This window comes from Rhopalosiphum maidis, chromosome 4 (assembly GCF_003676215.2).
Source record: "Rhopalosiphum maidis isolate BTI-1 chromosome 4, ASM367621v3, whole genome shotgun sequence".
NCBI classification, from domain to species: domain Eukaryota; kingdom Metazoa; phylum Arthropoda; class Insecta; order Hemiptera; family Aphididae; genus Rhopalosiphum; species Rhopalosiphum maidis.
Window position 1 is genome coordinate 13,421,205 of NC_040880.1, and position 20,062 is coordinate 13,441,266.

The 20,062-nt window shown below is 26.2% G+C and overlaps 1 protein-coding gene across 4 annotated transcripts; it reads left to right on the plus strand.

Annotated features, from left to right (window-relative positions):
- The first annotated feature begins 538 nt into the window (after window positions 1-538).
- LOC113549768 (hydroxymethylglutaryl-CoA synthase 2) lies at window positions 539-17,341 on the plus strand. Of its 4 annotated transcripts, XR_003404964.1 has the most exons (7): window positions 539-816; window positions 898-1,074; window positions 13,088-13,253; window positions 15,265-15,451; window positions 15,622-15,764; window positions 15,852-16,168; window positions 17,125-17,316. XR_003404964.1 is itself a non-coding variant. In XM_026951242.1 (6 exons), exons 1-6 carry the CDS (start codon window positions 730-732, stop codon window positions 16,052-16,054), a joined length of 963 nt encoding a protein of 320 aa, XP_026807043.1. In that variant the 5' UTR covers window positions 539-729; the 3' UTR covers window positions 16,055-17,341. The 4 variants fall into 4 exon arrangements, 3 of the variants coding, with proteins under 3 accessions (XP_026807043.1, XP_026807035.1, XP_026807042.1); XM_026951242.1 differs by having other exon boundaries at window positions 15,852-17,341; XM_026951234.1 differs by lacking the exons at window positions 539-816; window positions 13,088-13,253; window positions 15,265-15,451; ... (1 more) ...; window positions 15,852-16,168; window positions 17,125-17,316 and adding an exon at window positions 8,504-10,280 and having other exon boundaries at window positions 937-1,074.
- The last annotated feature ends 2,721 nt before the right edge of the window (window positions 17,342-20,062 follow it).

Genomic DNA, 20,062 nt, shown 5'->3' on the forward strand with positions numbered 1-20,062 from the left:
TTATCAGTGATTAAGTATAATCAGAGTTTAATCGGAGACGGTACAACTGGCTCTTAGTAGGTAATATAAATCATAAATTATATAATATACAAATAAAAAATAATATTAGAAATCAACCAGATTGATACGCTCTTCCATCTCAGAATCATTTTGTTTAATTTTTTCATATAAATAATATGAAAAGTTGGATTTATCCACTATCCACATTCCACCATGATATTGGACATTAGTCATAAGAAACATTTAAATATTAAATAATAATTATTATTATTCGTAGTTGTATCATAGAACAGTTATCATAACCATCTTAACTATTAATTTTGGTCATTAGTCACCAAACATCAAGGATAGACCAGACTTTGATTAAAAAACTGTGAAACGTGGTCATAGATTATAGAATTTGAATATTTCATGACATTACTTATGAAATGTCAATAATGTCAATAATCATTAATTTAATTTATGTTATCTATTCTTGTGACCATGATTATTATATCTTATCACCACAAACGCTTATCATTGACCGCTAACTGCAATGTTTTCTGTGACCGCACGATTGTGACGTGTTTACCGTGGAATAGATTAAATGATAATGATTTGGTTTTGGCCCAAAAAATTCAATTGCCGGAACGTCTGTCGTGAGTCGTGAAAGGTTATTGTGTTCTAAGGTCAAGGTTTTTCTTCTTATGACCTCATGATTGACTAATTTTCGTACGTGGTAAAAGTAGTATGGAAAGTATTAACGACGATAAAATACAGAAGACACTCGTGACACCGGGCATTGGTGGTCAGCCTACTTTCTCCAACGGAACAAAAGTAAGTCGAAATAAAAAGAAATCATTTTCCTGTTTCGGGTTCTTTGAAGTGCACACATTTATTAATTTTTTTGTTTTGTAGGTATCGTTTCATTTTGTAACGCGAATTGTTGGCAGTAACATTGTGGTAGACGATAGTTACAAATGGCCCAAGCACATGGAAATCGTTTTGGGAAAAAAATTCAAATTAGAAGTCTGGGAAACTATTTTAAAGTCAATGCGTGAAGGAGAAATTTCAAAATTTATTGTTCATAAAAGTGTGAGTATACCATTCTTTTAAGCATTTATTACAATTATTACCAATTATTTTTTATTTAAATTGCGTGTGCAGTACATTTTGTTGCATGTTACATATGTTTAATTCAGAATAATATTAATGTATAGTAAAAATAGTATTTAAATAAGTGACTTTAAATTATAACCTATTATATTGCATTTTTATTAGCATAAATATATTAATTTCAACACATGAAAACATTTTTTGATTTATACCAACTATACATATTACCTATTTAATGTTTTTTATGTTTCTTATTAGTTACGGAAAACTAAAATAATTTTAATTGAATTATTAAAAAAACTGACTTTTACTATTCAATTATACTGCGGATTATTGAATTAAATATGTTTTAAAATAATAATTTATTAGACATACTTATGGTAATAAACTAATACATAATTAATTTGATAAATACTTTTTTATCCTATCCAAATGTATTATAATAGTGCCTTTTAATAGTACTTCCCTATTTAATATTTATTATTCAATCTTTAAAGATATCCACTACTTAATTATTAAAATGTTTAAGCCTTAATGATATTTATTTAATTATTTACTTTACTTACTTTTAAATAATAATTATACTCGAGAAAAAAAAGGTCATATGTAGTATAATATATGTATATATATATATATATATATATATATATATATATATGTATTAAGTATAATTGGTGCTTCCCGTGAAAATTAAACTTCTTAAAATGGAGGACAATTCATTAAAAACTTGCAATACCTTATGGAAATAAATAAATAATCTTTGGATATATACTTTATATTTTTAATTTTTTTTAATTTTTACTTTTCTATTTACTGATGCAGTAAATTAAACTTAAACCTAGTACTTCTAAAGTACTGAACTTAATTTTATTTTTTTATTCTTTTTTTATGGTAAATAATGTGAGACTACTTTTCTCATTTATTAAATAAATAATAATCAAATTTACTTTAATATTATTAATTATATCAATGTAAAAATTGTGATTAATATCAGATGTTAATTACTGAATAGCATTCATAATGAAAATAAATTATTGGTGTATTGATATTTCTCTTTACAACTACTGATTAATCTATTAAATTTGGTTTGATTATGCCTTAAACTTACTGATTACTTATATTTATTGTTATTAGAACTATTACCTATTAAATTTTATTTAATGTAATCATACATCATTCAGTTTTTATTATTAATGAATCATTTATGTATATATAGGTTCATATTTTTATGTAATATGAAATATTATGTAATATATCATAATTTATAATTAAATGGTTATTATGGCCATAGTTCAATTAAATTGTAGAATTTGATTGTGTTATAAACAAATAAATATATATTTCATGTTATATAATAAATCAAAATAATTAATGTTAGTATAGTAATGGTAGGTGCTATTACAAATTTAATTATTATGTAATATAGATCTTTAGAAATTACATTATTATAGTTGGTAGGTATTTAAATGTATATTGTATTTAAATACTTAAATTCATAATTATATTATAAATTAATATTTGTTTTGTATATTAAAATATTATATTTTATGTAAAATGTAAATTATTTATGTAATACGATTTCTTGATTTCTACATTTAAGAGGTTGTCATATATGCATGTGTTATCTTATTAATGCTATTGGAATTTTCAGTCATATACATTTTGGCAGTCTTGAACTGAAGTAGGCTTTTTTTTGGCAATTGTCTCAAGACTAAAATGGGTAGGTAGGTACTGTGCAATGGATTTAGTATAATTTTTTTTTAATTATAGTTATTTAAACTAGTAAGTAAAAAAAAAAATGTAGATTAAAAGCTGTAGGTGTATGGGTGGTTAATTGGTAGTTTGTATCAGGTCTGAAAATTATTTAGTACGTTACTATTTCTTGGTTCTCAATAGTTAATAAGATTGCTTTCCTATATTAAGTATTTATCTTTTAACCTCAAAGTCCATGAATTAACTGGTTTTAGATCAAACTCACTGTAAACCATAAAGTATTGTAATTTGATAAGTAAGATTGACAATATTATTTAAAAAACCTTAATTATTAAAATATAATTATATGCAATAGTTACCCCAGATTGATGGAACATAACTCTACTTTAATCTGGTGACAATAAATTTTACCATTGTTTCTGTTTTGCCTTTTTAAATAATATTAAAATTATTGTTGCCTCAACATTTGTTTCATTGTCCTATATAATAATGACTTGTTAGCAGTTAACAATATTACGTCTTATAGATTATATATATTATCAACACATATAACAATACGTAAATTAATATTCAGCTGTTTCAATTTTAGTATGACAGTAATGACACCTATCGATACTTTCAGACAAAGATATACTTACTAACCATAATTAATGTTGTCAACTTGTATGTTTTGGTAGGAGGAATTTCTTTTAATAATCTAATACCGGTACAAAAAAAAAAAAAAAAAATAATACAAATTATAAATAATTTAAGTATAAAAGTTAATATTCAATAGTTTTTAATTGTAGAAATGTTAAATTCAACAAAGATGCATAATCAACTGATGCCACTCCCTTCACATTACCTAATAAATAATTACATTTGATTATACATTTTAAGTAAACTTTGGAGTAGATACCAAAAAGTAGTGAAAAGGTCTTGAACAAACTGTAACGTTTTTCATAATTTCCAAAAAACCTAATTGCATGATCTCTATGCCATTTATATATAATTTCTTATCTAGCCGTCACAAAAATTGCTAGTATTGAAACGCATACAGTTTACAGAGTCTTTAAATATTGTTTTACTTAACATACTTTATTTTGACCACTTTGCCCATTAAATTTTAAATAGTAACCAACCTTTATGCACAATAAATATCTATTTATGTAATGTTCACAAATCAACAATATAATTGATTATGGCTGGAAAAATTTGTAAGTCTATCAATGTAAATATAATACAAGTATTAGAAAAAATAGTATTGTTTCTAGACTTTAGCTAATAAATGTACCTATTTGAGTTTCACTCGTTTATTATGAAATATAGTTTTTCACAATTTTGGTGGTTTTTAAAGACCTCTTAATATATTCTATAAATTCTATAGGTATAACATAATATTTACATTTTATTATAGTAAGAAGTTATAGCACATCTACGAGGTCAACAAATCCTAAAGGTTGACTTTTATCGATTATGTATCTATATATAACTATATTGGAATGGGTGGTAATATGTAATTAAAATATTTGCAAAAAATTTTCCGGTAGTTTAACATTATTGTTATTAATAGACAAAATATTAGAAACTTTATATATGTGTAGAATTGATTAAAAATGTAAAAGAATTGAATTTCTGTGCATGGATTTTGTGGGTATTTCTCACTGTAATTACTCGAGGCACACCAGCCGCTAGTATAGTTATAATCTAACAAAAAAGGCAAACATTCCAAAAAAAATCTTAAATAAATATATTTGGAAAAATGTTAACCTTAAAGTTTATCTTAAGGTTGCAAGAACCATTACTTAAAGGTTATTCCTTGAGGAAATTGATTAATATTCATTGATGAGTAAGTGTTGAGCGTATTTAATGTAATTATGGTATAAGTACCAACTTCTGCAATAATATATAGTAAATATAGTATAATTTCATAGTAAACTATCGACAACTTGATCAATTATTTTATGAACGCAGTATACTAGATTACTTAAAAGAATTGGCTTATAGTTATAACGATTTATTTTTCATTCATTTTAGATTTTGAACGGAGCGATAATAAATGTATTGATTTTAGTGATATTTGTTTTTTAATTTTAATATAATATAGGGCTTATTATAAGTTGTTTTTATAGGTAAAAAAAATACAAAGGCACGCTTTTTGTGTAAGCATTTAAAGTTCAAATTTTTATAGAATTTGCCAAAATCACGAAAATTAGTAAACAAATTTATGCTTAAAAATGCATTAATTGTTCAAATTTTTTAACTAAGTTCCTCTTAAGGTACCTCATAATTATGTAGTTCATATTGGAACCCAAATTTCTATAAAATATACGTATAGACATATTATTATAATATAAAAAACCTTTTTCTTAAATATCTAAGATAGTATTGGTATATATTTGTGATCTGTCTCTGATGTCACATTTATGATAATTTAGTTAAAATGTGATGATAATTTCTAGTAGCGCATACTGGATATGTTGGTACTTTCGAGAGAAGGAGAAAGTAAAAAATTAATTTTCGAAATATTCACTGACAACAAGTATTTAATCACTTGTACTAGCATTATATAAACATAATATAATTTTCAAAAAATTAACTCTTTTTGACCTGTTTAAAAATTTACATTTTTGTGAAATTTTTTTAGGGCTTTTTTTAAATATTTTGACATTTTTCTACTCGGTAAAAAATGTCTATATTTTTTCCGATTATTATATGTTACTATTTTTGTTCTCAGTAAAAGGTTTGAAAATATAATACAAAATTCATTATAATTAAAGAATTTTTATGTAGTTTTTACAGAAATTAAAAACAAATTAGAAATATTGTAACATCTACAAAATATTTCTATTATTTTGAGGTACTTAATTTTAATATTATTTTTTTTATTAATTGAAAATATAATACATGTTTTTTTTATTAGGTTTTCTTCTAAGAGTCACATAAAAAAGTTTTTTACGAACCCATATTAAAATTTGATGAGGGTTTAAAATTAAATATTGGTGTAATTGAATATTTAGAAATAAAATATATATTTTTATTATATTTAATTTCAAAATTTAAATTTAGTTATGTTATAATTCAAAAATTTTAGCAATTTTAAATTTATATCTTAATTTATTCCATTATGTTTATTATTATGTATTGTATACAATACAATAAAATGTTCAATATATTTAGATTAATTGCAAGCTATTTATACTATGAATATATTCATATCGATACGGTACGTCAGTATTGGCTCATAATAATTATTTTATAACATAATATATTTTATCTATGTTTTGAAAAAATAGTCCAAGCTATACTGTATGCAATATATAGGTGTATATTAAAATGTCTTTAAAAATATAGGCTGACAGAATATCTCCGTTCAGAATTATTTTTATGTACAAAATTAAATTATTTGTCTTTGTTATTGTTTATTTTCTGTTATTAAATAGTAGATTCTATGTTTTATTCATAAAAAACATTTATGTCTATATAAATAATAAATATGCAATTCTAAATTAATTTCACAAAACATTGGTACCTACATATTATAAACTTATAAAACGTTAAAATGTATATTAAGAACAATAATTGATGCATTTGATTATAAAAATAAAATGTTGTTTTACTGTGTCGATAAAATTTGTAAGACAGTTAAATGTTGAAACTATTAAACAATTATGTTAAGGTATTCTAAATTTTTTTAAATTTAAAAAAGAAACTGATACTGAATAAAACTTAATATACTTAACTCATCGACAAAATTAATGTAGTTTAAAAATGAACCATCCGATATATTTTATAGCGTAATAAAATGTTGTACTCTTGTTTTATACAAGTTTGATATAAATATATAAATTTACTTCAGTGTAGCCGCAGCTTAATTGTAGTGTATCTACTAAAATATATATATGATCATAGAATTTATTATTATATACTGTCTTCTTCTACTCGCGATTCATTTTTTCGTGCACTTAACATCTAAAGTTCAAACCGTAAACATATCTTATTTTCTTTAGTGAGTTTTCAATTCCTCAACAATTTATTTGTCAAATAAAGAACTTAACTAAATAATCAAGTATGTTTGCATTATAAATTTAATAGTTTTTTAAAAATAATAAAACGATATAAATATAATAAAGTCTATTTTTTAAAATATAAATAAATTATATATATATTAATATAATAAGTTACATAAATAACAGCATTAATAATTTTATCCATAGAAAATAATTATATTCAATATTTTTTCAAGTTTGATGTCTAGGGAATAATTGCTAAGCAAGACAAAATCGTTAAATCTTTTAACTAGTTAAAAAATTAACCTATTTTAACTTTAGTTAAATAAGTATTTAATTATATCATTAAAATATATAACCATAATAAGTTTATAATTACTAATTAAGATCTTTAAATAATATTATTAATGTATTTCGGCACTTTAACTATAATACAAAATACATAACTTTCGTTTTAAAAAATTGAAAATATTAACTAATTTTTATTAAATGCTTGAATTATTTTTAAATTTTAAATTTATTATTTTTATTTATCATAACTATAATTATATATAATTATTGATAAAACAGAGAGTGAGTTAATAGTTCGAGGTCATTTCTTCAGAAATTATCCAAACCGTCCAAAATATATTATACATAATATTTATTATTCTTTTATTTTTTTCATAAATATACAATTTTCTAAGTTGTAGTGAATGATAAACAATTATGTACATTATTAAAATGTATATTAATACTTTATACATAATTTTAATACTTTTTTTTTAGATATAATTTAGAGTAAATTTTTAATTCTATAATTTATTAATTTAATTTAGTCGAATTATTTTATAAATAATTAACTTGACTTTAAAAAAAAGAAAATATACTGTAATTATTAACTATTGAATTATTCATAAAATATTCCTATAAATAAAACTAATGTCAATTTATGGATGATAATATTCTAGTTCTAAAAAGTATTTACAATTTCAAGATGATATAATAAGAAAAATTGATAATTAAAAAAAAAAAACGATTTACTCGGCATAAGTGTACATTATTTTTTGATTTTTTTGATTGAGCGAATCATTCATTAATGCACCTTTTATATTTATTAAAGTTTTAACTTTCTGGCATTGTTTGATATGTTCGTCTTATTATTTTATACAATATTTTTTATTAATTATCTAAATACTAATTTAAAGTCTTAGGTAATTATATACTTGTATTTTTATTTAATATTTATCAAACCCATTAAAATTATTTTTTATTTATTTTAAGTATAATCTTCTATTCATAAGTTTAAAATCGAAATAAGTTTATCAGTGAATACTAAATAATATTAACATACATTTAATGTATTGTGGTCGTGTTTTGTTACTGTTGAAATTTACTATCGATTCTGATTCTATAAATTATACAATATGCATAATGGTGTACCTATCTAATAATACAATAAATCATATTTTACATGAGAAAAGAAAAACATTCCCGTATTATTACGTACATACTAAGGTTTGAATATTTTAAATATTAAGAATACCAAGATGTTTGCTTTAAATTTACGAATTGAAATTTATAACTACATTGATTGTGAAATATGTGTACATCTATTAAAATGTCTTTAAAGTGGTTTTCTTTTTTTTCAAATAAGTGATCTGCAGTGTTTGTAGTGATTGTTCTTATTAAAGTTTATTTTTGTTTTGTTTTGTTTTAATTAACAGGTAAATTAAGATTCCAAACGATTTTTTTTTTATCATGGATCATTGGCCAAAAGATGTTGGAATACGCGCTATTCATTTCGTCATACCGTCGTTGTATGTCGATCAAACTGATTTGGAACAATATGACCAAGTGTCTGAAGGAAAATACACCGTTGGTCTGGGCCAAAAGCAAATGGGATTCTGCACAGACCTTGAAGACGTGAACTCGCTGTGCCTGACAGCAGTCAGTCAGCTTGTCGAGAACAATGGCATTAACTATGCGGATATAGGTCGCCTAGAGGTGGGCACCGAGACTATAATCGATAAGTCGAAAAGTGTGAAAACAGTTTTGATGAAGCTATTCGAGCCCAGTGGTAATTTTCACGTCGAGGGTATCGATACCACAAACGCCTGTTACGGTGGTACGGCGGCCCTATTCAATGCTCTGTCGTGGATGGAGTCGAGCTCGTGGGACGGTAGGCTAGCCGTGGTAGTCGCGGCCGACATCGCAATTTACGCCAAGGGTAACGCGCGTCCGACGGGAGGTGCCGGCGCCGTTGCGATGCTGATCGGCCCGAATGCCTCGTTGGTGATTGAGAGAGGCCTGAGAGGCACGTACATGAATCACGCGTACGATTTCTTCAAGCCCGATTTGACGTCCGAGTACCCGGTGGTGGACGGTAAATTGTCCATCGAGTGTTACCTGAACGCCCTGGACCAGTGCTACAAGTCCTATCTAAGCAAATGCGGAGACGGTACCAATGTCAACCTGAACGGGTTCGATTCCTTCGTGTTCCACACACCGTACTGCAAACTGGTACAGAAGTCTCTGGCCCGTTTGTACCTGAACGATTTCGTGAATAGTGGCGCCAAGGACGAGGACTACCCAGGGCTAGACCGATTCAAGGACGTGCACCTACCGTCCACATTTTTCGATCGGGATATTGAAAAGACGTTCATGGAGCGCAGCAATACCGTTTACGAGGACAAGACCAAACCGTCGCTGTTGTTGGCGTCCCGCGTTGGCAACATGTACACGGCATCTGTGTACAGCGGATTGGTTTCATACCTGGTGTCGTTGCCGCCGGAACACCTGCCCGGCAAGAAAATCGGCGTGTTCTCTTACGGGTCCGGTTTGGCTTCGTCTATGTACTCGATCAGGGTCGTCGACAACAATTTGTCGAGTCTGATCGGTAACCTGAAGAAGGGCATCGACCGTTTGGAGGAGCGGATACGCCTTACACCCGAACAATTTACGGAAGTCTTGGAAGTCCGACAGAAGTCTTTGCACCGAGCGCCGTATGTGCCAGTCAGCGACAAGGACCAGCTGTTCCCAGGCACGTGGTATTTGTCTAGTATCGACGAAATGCATCGACGGTATTACGAAAGAAAAGAATAGGGCCTCGTAAAACATCTTTATAATAGAATACGTATTTATATAACCCCAGTGGAAAAGTATTATTTATCGATGGCCGATAAATATGTAAATCGCATTATTCCCTGTACATCAAGCAAATAATAATTAGTGTTGGTACTTTTTAAAATGCATTGTTAATTTTAAGCAAAAATCTTTGTACTTGTTTAGTTATAGTATTGGTTTATACATTTTTTTATATACATAATATGCATGTATATACCTATTATATATAGAGTTATGTATTTATTTTTCATTAACATGGTATTTTCCATTAATATTATTATACTCTTGGTGTGTGGGTTTTATTGACAATAATTATAATATTAAGTCGTTAATGAAGTGGTGCTGATGATTGTTAATTTTTTTTTAAATTACAGACATGAAAAATTTATTTATTTTTTTTTTTTTAATATTTTAATTTTAAATCATGCCTTATTTAATAGATTATCCACTTCAGGTTTTAAAAATCAAATGCATTTATACGTTTTCTCCAAAATGTTAAATAAATATATTTTAATGGGTATTTTGATTTTAAAATTGTATTAATCACGGTTTTTCTTGACTTTATAATTTCGTAAAAAAATTAATAAACATGATTTTTAAATGAACCCATTTAGTTATGAAAGTATATATCTATTACATATCTTTAAATTAAGTGTATACCATGGGTACCTAACTTAAATTATAATACATTGTGTTCAAATAATAGGTAAAACTTGACTAAAAAGATTTCGTTGAATAAATTATTTAGATAAAATTAAAAACTTTAAGTTACATGGTATTAATATATGTTAAGATTTATTGCATATTATGCAATAATATGTATAATATGTAATTAATTGAGAAATATAATTTTTTTTCGATGTTTAATAGATATAAAACTATATTAATAATGGGACATATACAAATCTATAAATACTTATACTTATTGGTCATAATTCATAAGTAATTAGATTTTCAACTATAATTTTAAATTGCCAAACAAATATTAAACTTTTTTTTGATTAAAAACATCGTGGAGGACATTGCTGGTCTTAATATTTTATTACAACGGAGTTATGTGTTGGTTGTTATTTTTTTTTTTTTTGAAAACACTAGAAACAAAAAAGTATTTCATGATCAGTGGCGAATTCAAGGAGAGGGTTATATTTGTAAGGCATAATATAAAATCCTAAATATCGTGTTTATAAAATTATATAATATTTATGATATATAATAATATGAATAATGTCCACTCTAAAACAATTTTAGATCCACCACTAGCTATAATGTTTTGTGCCATAATATAACATTGAGCTATACATTGGTTTGTGTACACATGGTAAAATAGTACTTTAAAATAAAACACATTTTTTTGATGATTGTTGTTGATATTTTGATTTAAAAAAAAATCTTATATGGATAAAATTTCTGCCAAATATAATTATATTATGATAATGACAATATATATTGTAGACTTTAAAATACTATTATGAGTAGAATTTGATTGCAATTTTTAGTTAAGTAGACATAGGTTCTATTGATATAATGTATGTAAATACATCATATAGAATTAAATTAAATTGTAGGTAAGTAATAATTGCAAAAAACTTTCATAATTAATTCATGCGAAAATAGTATAGTTATGTCTCTATAGTTTGTTATTTTAATTTAAAATATTGAAGGAAATCTCTTGTATTTGTTTTTAAAATCCATACACATCACCGAGTAGAATGACTAAACTTTAGATTCGTTTTGTTATTATTGATGGTGTATATAGAAATTAATTCCAGGGGGGGTTAAAAAAAATTTCCATTCTTAAATTCCAATTAATTATACATTCAAAATCAATGCTCGTATCAACCATACATTTCAGGTGGGGGGTTTGAACCCATAAAACCCCCCTATGTATGCCACTGTTGATAGGTGTTTAAAATTTTAGTATTGGTGAATATTTTCAACGAAACCAAGAAACATTTAAATCTGTATACCAATTAGGTACTTGTGTTATAGATAATGCTTAAAATTGATTTTACGATTACTTTGCAGAAAAAAATGGTTTCGTCTAAATATGATCACACATATATAGATCATCACGATGAGTGATTACTACTGATGAAACACAAGTATTCTAATTGGACCTCACAAATCACGGACATATTATTAATTGGAGATTAATGTAATCTTTTAATTGCTGAGGATTTGGAATTATTGACTACCATTTTTAGATTTTAGTCTATGCTACAATAGTACAACATATATAAACCTTATAATAGAATGCATGCAAATTGTTCAGTAAAAAACAAACCACTACTTAACGAAAAATTTCCGCACAATCGCACGCGATACTGCAATAGTTGAGCCAGCCTCGATGGGTAGTTGCGTGACGATTTGTAGTCTTGTAGAATCCACGTGTTCTATCGTTGGACAGAGTATATTATATTATAATATACTATTGATATACATATTTTACTTTGGTCTTTAGTATTTTAGTATTCAAATCAAAGAACTATAAATATATAAGTCCTTGACTTTGTGTGTTGAGCGCAGCAGTAAAATTCTTAAAAAATTGAAAAAAAAAACATTTTGAGGGTGGCTCGTGAAACCATCCAAAAAAAACCTAAGGGAAGTTTGTGGGTTAACTTTAAAAATTCAAAAAGAAATATTTTTTTAGAGTATTTCGATACATAAAAATTTAAATTCGGATTAGTTTATAAGTTAGGTATATAAATGTTTAAAAATTAGATGAGCGGAGTACCCTACCTAGTAGACTACAATTTTACAGAGTATTCCACTCTACTCATCTAAACTTCATCAAATATTATTATAACTCATAAAGTATGCACGTCTAGATTTCGATTTTTATGTAAGTATAGACATACTCTGAACAAAATTCTCCACACATTATAAGTCTAAAAAAGTATAATAGGTTCCTATTTGAATTTTTAAAATTAATCTCAACCCTCCCTTCCCCCACCCCCCAAAAAAATTATATGTAAAATACTAGTAATTTTATATGAAACATTCTTATTAAACATTTTGAGTAATATGATAAATAGGTGAAGCATACATTTTGAATCATCATGTATATATCTATATAAATTTAATTTAGTTTAAACTGAACGTGGACCGCCAGTTGTAATAATGCAATTTATAAGTGCATGATACGATTTGAATAAATTAAACAAGAATTAAATATTTGTTAACAGTTGGTAGCGTCTTATCCGTTCATTTCCAAGACGTTGCGGGATGCTGGTCGCACGTCAATTCCCAGCACGAGTCATTGTTGCACAGCACAACTTCAAAAAAACGGCACCGGTTATGATGACCTCAACGATTTACTAGCAGATCCAGCGGATTTGGAATTCACTATAGGTTTTTAAAAATTATTGAAACAATGATACCTAAATATCTAACAACAGTTACCAATAGCCTGCAGGTAACTGGTGTTAGGTATACTAGTTTTATAATGCCTCGATTGATATATTATTTTGGATGGGGGCATATGAGTTGCGTCCCGTAAAAGAGGTATACACGAATTGCGTCCCAAAAAAAATCCAGGACACAATTAATGTATTGTAATCAGTGGTTCTTAAACAACTAACAAAAATAAATAAATAACATTTATAAATATAATCACAAATCTATAATTGTTAGTTTATTTTTAATATTGACATCAATACTTTCTTTTAAATTTCGATTTAACCAGTTTAGTTGGTTTTTCATATAACCCTTGTGTACATTTTCGTTTAAAAGAATTACTTACAATTTGCCAATTTAGTAGTGCATCATGGTTGTGCTCAGTGTCACTCACGTTAAAATATCATCATTTTCGTTAGTTTTTAAATATGCTGTACTTGTTTTCGAGGTACATTTCCAACGTTGTATATTATTAGCCAATCATTTATGAAAACAGAACTTTTCAATTATTTTCAAATTCTTTTGTTTTCAACCTATAATATTTTGCACTTCTATTCTAAACATATAAAAACTAAACAGTTATCACAGCTGACGTTAGTATATAAAAAAGTAAAAACTGAGTAAGAACGAAGACTGAACTGCAGTAAAAGATATACTAAACTCAACAATTATTAACAGTAGATACTAGATACTATACCTAATCAAGTATTTTATATCAGCTTATAAACCTATTTAGTATTTACACATGAATATGATACAAATCTTTACCGATATAGTATAGGTAAAATATAGGTCGTCTTTTATTGTTCACGATGACAATAAACGAACTTAGTTATTTTATTACTTATCAATCAGAAATCGATAACAAAATTCATAAATCATCGTAATTTATTTTATCATCGAAACATAATATCAGAGCCCAGGCTCATTTATAATTAATACATCATCCCTGAAAATGAAATAAAAGTTCTTCTACCTAACCAAAATAAAAGGACGCAATTCGTGTATACCTTTATTATGGGACGCAACTAGGGTGTCCCGCCGTTCAGGGTATAGATTAATTGATTAATATATATCATATATAATATTTATATATATTATTATTTTTTAAGTAAGATGTTTGTATTTGATAACTTTCGGTGAGGGGAAATAGTGAGATAGGTAATTATTACCCTTGGAGTTTAATAATTGTATACCATTAGGAGAATCTAGGGAAAAAAACCTCAAGAAACAAAACCTACAACTTATTAACCTACAACTCAATTTTCTTTTCATAGCTGATACAAATGTACAAATAATAAATGTTGTGTTCCTAGCGTTTCATTTCAAATAAGTAGAAGGGGTATGCTTAAAAAAATGTAAAAAGAAGGGGGACTCCCCCCAATTCAAGCACTGTTTATCTCCATTCTTCAGTGTTTCAGTAAGACAGTAATTCAGTGCTACAGATTTAGAATAGGTTTTTAAGAAGGAAATTATTAAATCAAATAAAAATACTTGTATTATAATTATAAATAATACATGTGTGTAATTAAACATACCCACTTGAAAAAATATAATTACAAATATGGCTTAGTTGCAAAACTAGTGTATAAATATATATTACTAGCCACTTGTAAATATTTACACATTACACAGATACAAAAAATGTATATAGTATAGTAATGAAAATTAGAAAACCTCATTTTGTAACACTTAAATGTGTCTTTTATATTATCTTTTGATAGTATAATATGGAATTACGATTTACGAGAATATTTGAATTAAAAATTATGTCCATTTAATATTATTTTTGACAACTGCGACGTATAGTAAATGAAAATTTAGGCTAAATTGAGTTCTGACGAATTAGTTTACATAATATTAAAATATAATATGAATACTGACAGAATACTAGTTCCTTTTTTTTAATCACTATAATATGAAGAATTTCTTAAGTACTATGATATTCAATTTAACGTACAAATAGATTTATTGAAGATCGAGGTTCCTGGTTCATTCGAAAAGGAAACTTGGCTACTGGATGAAAATGAAAAACGAAACACAATACCCGAACTCAAAGAAGCTGGTAACGAATTATACCACAAAGGTAAATACAAAGAAGCTGAAGAAAAATACATGTTGGCTCTCGGATTCTTGGAACAAATCATGATGAAGTAATTACTTGATTACCTATAGACTATAATATAATAATTTTAATCAAAACTGTTTTTCCAGAAATTGATTATACATTTTTTTTAATACTTGTAATTTAAATATTTTGTACCTACTTAAATAAACATACAAATAATTAATAATTTGTATTATTGATATTATTATCTTAAAGACTCAAACCGCGTGAAAAAGAATGGGACGAATTGAACAAAATAAAGACTCCACTGTTATTAAATTTGGCTCAATGCAAGCTTATTTCTAAGGATTATTACCAAGTCATAGAACACTGTACATCAATTTTAGAAGACGATCCTGGTACATACGTATTATTATATTATTATCTTATATAATTACTGTAGATATCTCTTAAACATATTACAATGATAGTTTATTCTCTTTCAGATAACGTCAAAGCATTATTCAGACGTGGAAAAGCAAATATATCCGTGTGGAAAATGAACGAAGCCAGAGAAGATTTAAAACATCTTTCGACTCTGGATCCTAGTATGCAAGTTTCGGTCAACCGATTACTTTGTCAAATTAACGAAGCATTGAAGATAAAAGACGACGAAGATAGACAAAAATTAAGAGGAAAGCTTTTCTGAAAAACCGTTTTTCATTTTAATTATTAAATTATGATATTAATGTTATGAAAATATATTATTTCGGTTTTCTTTTAAAACGACGCGTGATTCATGAATTTATTATTCATGTTTTAGGTAGGTAATCATTTATGCATAATATAAAAAATATATAAACCCTTTATTTTTCAAACTGTTATTACTCACTATTGAAAGTTAATAGTTTTACATGAGGTTATCTATATTATTATACAATGACCTTTTATAATTATTTAAAATACCAGTTACTTCAATGTATTTTTTTTTTAATCTACAAACATCAAATATGAAACAATCTATACATCGTTTAAGATAATGTCAGTTTAACATTTGTTATTTCCATGGTCAATTTGTAGCGAAATTTATTTTTGCATTTCTTAATTTTTAGTCAAACTGTTTAAATTTAGTAGGTACCTAAACATAACCTATAAGAAAATTTATAAAGAAAGTATTTAAATCTAAAGCCGTATGTAAGTTTTAATTAATGTTTTATTTTTCAAATATAATCAACCAAAATAAGGAATACTGATAATTTTTTTTATATTTTATTAATTACAGAAAACTTTTATAGTATATGCAGATCAACTGCATTTACATTTTCTTACTAAAAGGTTTAAAAGGGTATGATGCTTACCTTTTGTAAGAAGTTAGACTTCAAAATTAGAAATATGAAAAACAGTTTTGTTTTAGTCTCTGTAACATACTTTAATAAACTATAAAAAAGGATAAAAAATATCTTGAAGGAGATAATAGAAGTTTTACTTACATCTTCTCTATATTACAAGAGTATCTATAGAGGAAAAGGAAATGTATTTTATTATAGATTTCATTTTATTATATTATATATTTATTTAGGATTTTAACACAAAATCTAATTACAAAATCTATATTTTAAATTTTAAATACCAAAGAGCAGTCGGCTATAGAAACCTGAGTAAACTCAATATACGACTGAATAGTGATGTATTATAGGTGTATTTTTATTTCCATTTCGTCTGATTTATTATTCGATAAGCCCTTAGAGTGCTAATATATTAAATTGTGTATTTTTTCAGATATATTTGATGCGAACATTTTCTGAAACACTTAAATATGTCAATTCCAATTGTTAATGATATATATTTCTATACAATTTATATTTATGATTTTAACATGAATGAAAAGTGATAATCAAATTATAATAATGATGTATTTGTAAGTTAACTATACCTATCTATACTTATCATTAATTTAATTTTAGAACAGTAAATATTACTAAACCTCGACATATATGTTATTTTCATGAATTGTTACTAAAGTATATTTCTTATAAATACAAAATCTGTTTTTATGTAGACATAAAATTATGATATTATACAGTTAAATTATTTTAAATATTTTGTACGATTTTCTTGTTTAATCTAATACGTATTCTAATATATTGTTCAATTACTCAAATTTGTAATGGTATATATAAATTAATATATAAAGATGTATTTTGTTATAAAAAATTTCTTTTTTTTTGTTTGTTTTATTATCCTTGTCGAGGTTTCCTTCTTTTGCTATTTGTATCGCAATTTGCAATACTATTATTCTATTATTTATTGGTTAGTACATTTTTGTATCCGTCAAAAATAAAATCCTATAAAAATTGTTCTCTAAAAACGGCGGCATCCGAATTAGTTCCCATGCCTGGAAATTGACATCCGAATTGGTTCCCGATATTTGAAGTAGCCCGCCCACATCAGAATTGGTTTTCGATAAACACTTTTGAAAAAGGCCAAACACAATTAAATATTGTTATAACATATTTCCTATCTTTTATAAGTAAAATTATATTAGAAATATAGCTAATTTCTACCAACAAATAAATGTGGGCTAAATTGCTAAATATACCAGTAGCATTGATTAAATATATTTAAATAATATTTAACATTTAATCAATGCCAGTAGTATAGAACGAACAACTAATTTTTGTGAATAATTTCACAAGTTCAACAATTGCTTCTATTCAGGACATCCAAACAAATCATGGATGTATCAAAAGAAGTCCAAATTGAAACATACCTATGTAATTAAGCTGGGCACTAGTTAGAAAGTTAGTTATCTTTTAAGTAACTTTCTAACTTATTTTTCGATGCATATTCAATTTGTAACTAAGTAACTAGTTGAGTTTAATGTGTAAAATAATCTCATCTAATTAAAACCAATAAGTTGTTAACTAGTTATTTTTATAATTTTTTTTCAGATAATTATGTATTAATAAATATGATTATTATTGAATATTGAGTTTTTTAAGAGGTATTTTCAATTTTCAATTGTATGACAAAAATATTTTTTGTCATTATTTTTTATTAATTCTTTACACATTAATATTTCTTGAAATACACAATTTATGACTACAACGCATAATATATCCTTTCGTTACCTACAGTCACGTCGCACGTATCTTAAACCTCATTTTGTGAGGAGCGATTAATTTTTTTAGGAATAGTCCAAATCCTCCATCATACATTTGTGCCGGTGTATACTCTCATATAAAAAAGGTTGTTAATTATGTATAATTAATAATAAGTATTAATAATTAGGGATGACGCAGGGCCGGATTTGCCCATTGGGATACCGGGAAACTTCCCAGTGGGCCAGTATGCTTGAGGGCTGTTATGGTCGCAAACGTTTTTTAATTTTGCCATAAATTGTCATGAATTTTTTTTTACATTTATTAATATTTATGATTTATCACATTATAATTATTTTAATTTCTGACACGGACTAAGATATACTATATCTAGTATAGACCTGCAAGGGCCATGAATTTACGGCGCAGCCCGGTCTTACAGATTTTTTCTAAGCCCGGCCCGATCGGTCCAAGAAATTTTGTGAAAAAAAGTCCATACATCGAACTGTAAACTTATCATTTAAGTTTTATATAATGATTATTTGTCATACAAAAAAAGAACCAAAAAATGCCTAGGCGAGATGTAAAAAATTCTTAAAAATCCCGATCCAACCTTGGTTTAAGTCCAGCCCGGCCCAAAAAGTTCTACCAAAAAACATCCCAGCCTGGCTCGGTTCAAAAAGTTTTATCGAATAAAAATCCCAGTCCATCCTTGGTTTAAATATTTTGAGTCCGGACTGAAAAGTTCTACCAAAAAAAAAAACCCATCTAGCCCCCGTTTTTTTATAGTATATCTTAGTTCGTGATTTTTACTTTATATCAAGGCTATGGTTATGACACGTGTATAGTATGTAGGGTGCAGATTTGTATGTGTTTACATATTTGTCGCGAATGATAATATTCGAATGATTCCTTTATAGAAATATGTTATAGGACTATCTGATTATTTTAAGCTATGGTTCATATTACATATTTTTACATAATTTACTTATATTACATATTTTTGTTAAATATTCAGATAATTACAAAATTAGTACTGTGTCGCCCATTTATATTTTGTGTTTTTAACTTTTTCAGTCCGTATATATGTGCTAATAATAATCTTGAGTTTCAACTCTCCATAGTCTACACCATGCGATAATAAAACTAAACTAACCTTGCGATACGGAAACTTCTTTTGAATTTAGTCTTACTGATTTAGGGTCTTTTAAATTTGATCCTATAACTTCTATTGACGTAAAAAATATATTGTATCCTAATTGACGATAAAGAATGTCATAACTCCAATGAATAATTACTTAATTTGAATATATTAATAATTAATGTTAATAAAATAATAATCTAATATAGTGTTGTATAATTTATAATTACGTACCTATACACTTATTTTATAATTTTTTTTTCTTGAATAAAAACATTTTTTTTTTTATATATTTTGTATTTTTAATTGCATTTTTGGATAAAAATAAATACATATTTTTGAATTTATAATACATATAAATCCGCACCCTAATAATATGCCTACATATAATACCAATGTTGTAGCCACGAATCTAGCTATAATAAAGGATCTACCTATAAGTTAACTATATTTTAAGTAAGAGCAACAAATTAAC